Consider the following 1989-nt stretch of genomic DNA (forward strand, 5'->3'; position numbering starts at 1 on the left):
TGCCAGTCGCAACGGCTGTCTTCTCTGTCCACCTGTCCTCCTCGTGTCCCCTAATCCAGTGTCACTGTCCCCTTCCCAGGTGGCAGCCTGCAGGTGTGAGGGCGGCTACTCGGGTCCCTTCTGCCAGGACCCTCCGGACCCCTGCGCCCAGGGATGCTTCCCCGGCGTGGGCTGCGACTCGCACGCCGGTTGCGGCCCCTGCCCGGCTGGCCTGACCGGTGACGGGCGGCACTGCTCAGGTGACGAGGGCTTGCCATGGCCACCAGGAACCCGGGGCACCTGCGGGACCTTGGCCGAGGTATTTCTCCCGGTGCCATGTGCATTGCCTCGGCAGATATCGATGAGTGTGCACAGGGGACGGCGTGCCCGGGGAACGCCACCTGCACAAACACGGTGGGAAGCTACGCCTGCTCCTGCCCGGCCGGCGAGGAGGGTGAGTACGGGCACTGTGGTGGACATGTCCTCGTCCCCATCAGCCCCAGGCCTCGGTGGAAGTGGGCTCCCGTGGGATCCAAACTGGCCAGAGAGGAGAGGAGGGGGAGGTGGCTGATCTCTGTACCCAAGCCCTTGCTGTCCTTAACAGAAGGGACCAGAGTCCAGCCACCCCTCGTGCTCCCAGGCTGCAGATCTCACTAATCCACTGGGAAGGGAAACTTTTCCTGTGCAATTTTCCTCTTTGAGAAAAAAAAAAAATCTCAGCCCATCAAAGTTCAAATGCACATGTGGAGATTGGGGGGCTAAAATCAAATCCTGTTTTCAGATGGCTGTGGTGGGGTTGGGATGATGGGTTTTGCTCCTGTTCTAATGCAGCAGGCTGGGATTTCACCAAGGCAAAAGGCTCCAGCTGGGAGGAGGGGGTCCAGGGCTTTTCCTTGAGGAACTGAATTTATACTAAAAGTCCTAATGCATTAAAAAAAACACCAAACCTTGGAAGAAAGGCATTTCAGAGCGGCTGAGGGTGGATCAGTGCACTGGGGCTCTGCCCCTGCAGCCAGGCTCATGCCTCCACCTGACCTGGGCTCCCCATCCCACAGGTGAGGGGCCAGGCTGTGGCTCAGCCTGTGGCTCCCGCTCCTGCCCCGAGGGCTACTGCAACAACGGGGGACACTGTCGCCTGCACCCCATGACCTGCGCCCCCACCTGTGCCTGCCCCCCGGCTTTCGTCGACCAGCGTTGCCTGGTGGCGGGGGGGGATTTTCGGCCAATGCCCAGCGCAGGTGGGGTGCCTGGGCCCAGTGGGGGGTGAACCCCAATCCCGTTCGCCCCAGTCCTTGGGATGCCAGAGCCACCGCTGCGGCTTTCCCCCGGCAGATCTCCCCCACAGAAGTGTGCGGCTGCGGGTCAGGACGCTGCAAAACGCCACTGCCGAGGAAGTCAATGGCACCGTACGTTACCAGAGGGGATGGGCTCGGGGAGGGGGACGCACTGGCACACCGGGCAGCATGGCAGCTTGGGGTGCCCGTGCCTCCATGCACCCCCCTCCCACGGGATCGCCAGGGATCCAGTGGATCTGCAGAGCCAGAGGGAGGCAGTGCCAGCCGCCTGATGCCACCTGCGGCCGTGGCCATGTGCCAGGTCCCCAGCACGTGAACGAAAGGCCAGAGCAGCCCTTGGGGCTCGGCCACGGTGCCCACATCACCCTTCATCTTCTCCCTGCACCGGTGCTATCCTGCCCTCCCCTAACGCTCTTCTGCTCCCCCCGCCGCAGGTCTCGGCCATTCTGGGCTCCCTGGATGTAAAGGCTTTCCAGAGCAACATCAACATCACCCAGACGTGAGTCAGCTGTGGAGTGGCCCCTTGCCTACCCCAGGGAGCCAGCGGGGCAGGGCTGGGCATGGGGCCACAGGGTTTGGGACGCAAAAGGCATTTTGCCCCACCCCAGAGTCTGTTTTTCCAGCCCTGATGCTGATAAACCCTTGGAGACACAAGCCCCATGGCACCTTCCATCTCCTGCCTCATCCCTTCTTTACCACCTCCCAAATGGGGAAA

At 62.4% G+C, this 1989-nt stretch overlaps 1 protein-coding gene across 1 annotated transcript in view; it reads left to right on the forward strand.

Annotated features, from left to right (window-relative positions):
• MUC4 (mucin 4, cell surface associated) overlaps positions 1-1989 on the forward strand; it is an 8155-nt gene that overhangs the window by 5864 nt on the left and 302 nt on the right. Inside the window, exons 12-16 of the mRNA XM_009578848.1 lie at positions 80-239; positions 335-433; positions 1035-1217; positions 1312-1385; positions 1709-1773. Of these exons, the coding sequence (XP_009577143.1) occupies positions 80-239; positions 335-433; positions 1035-1217; positions 1312-1385; positions 1709-1773 (581 nt within the window). The remainder of the gene's footprint in view (positions 1-79; positions 240-334; positions 434-1034; positions 1218-1311; positions 1386-1708; positions 1774-1989) is intronic.

The sequence above is a fragment of the Fulmarus glacialis genome, unplaced genomic scaffold (genome assembly GCF_000690835.1).
Source record: "Fulmarus glacialis isolate BGI_N327 unplaced genomic scaffold, ASM69083v1 scaffold19605, whole genome shotgun sequence".
NCBI classification, from domain to species: Eukaryota; Metazoa; Chordata; class Aves; order Procellariiformes; family Procellariidae; genus Fulmarus; species Fulmarus glacialis.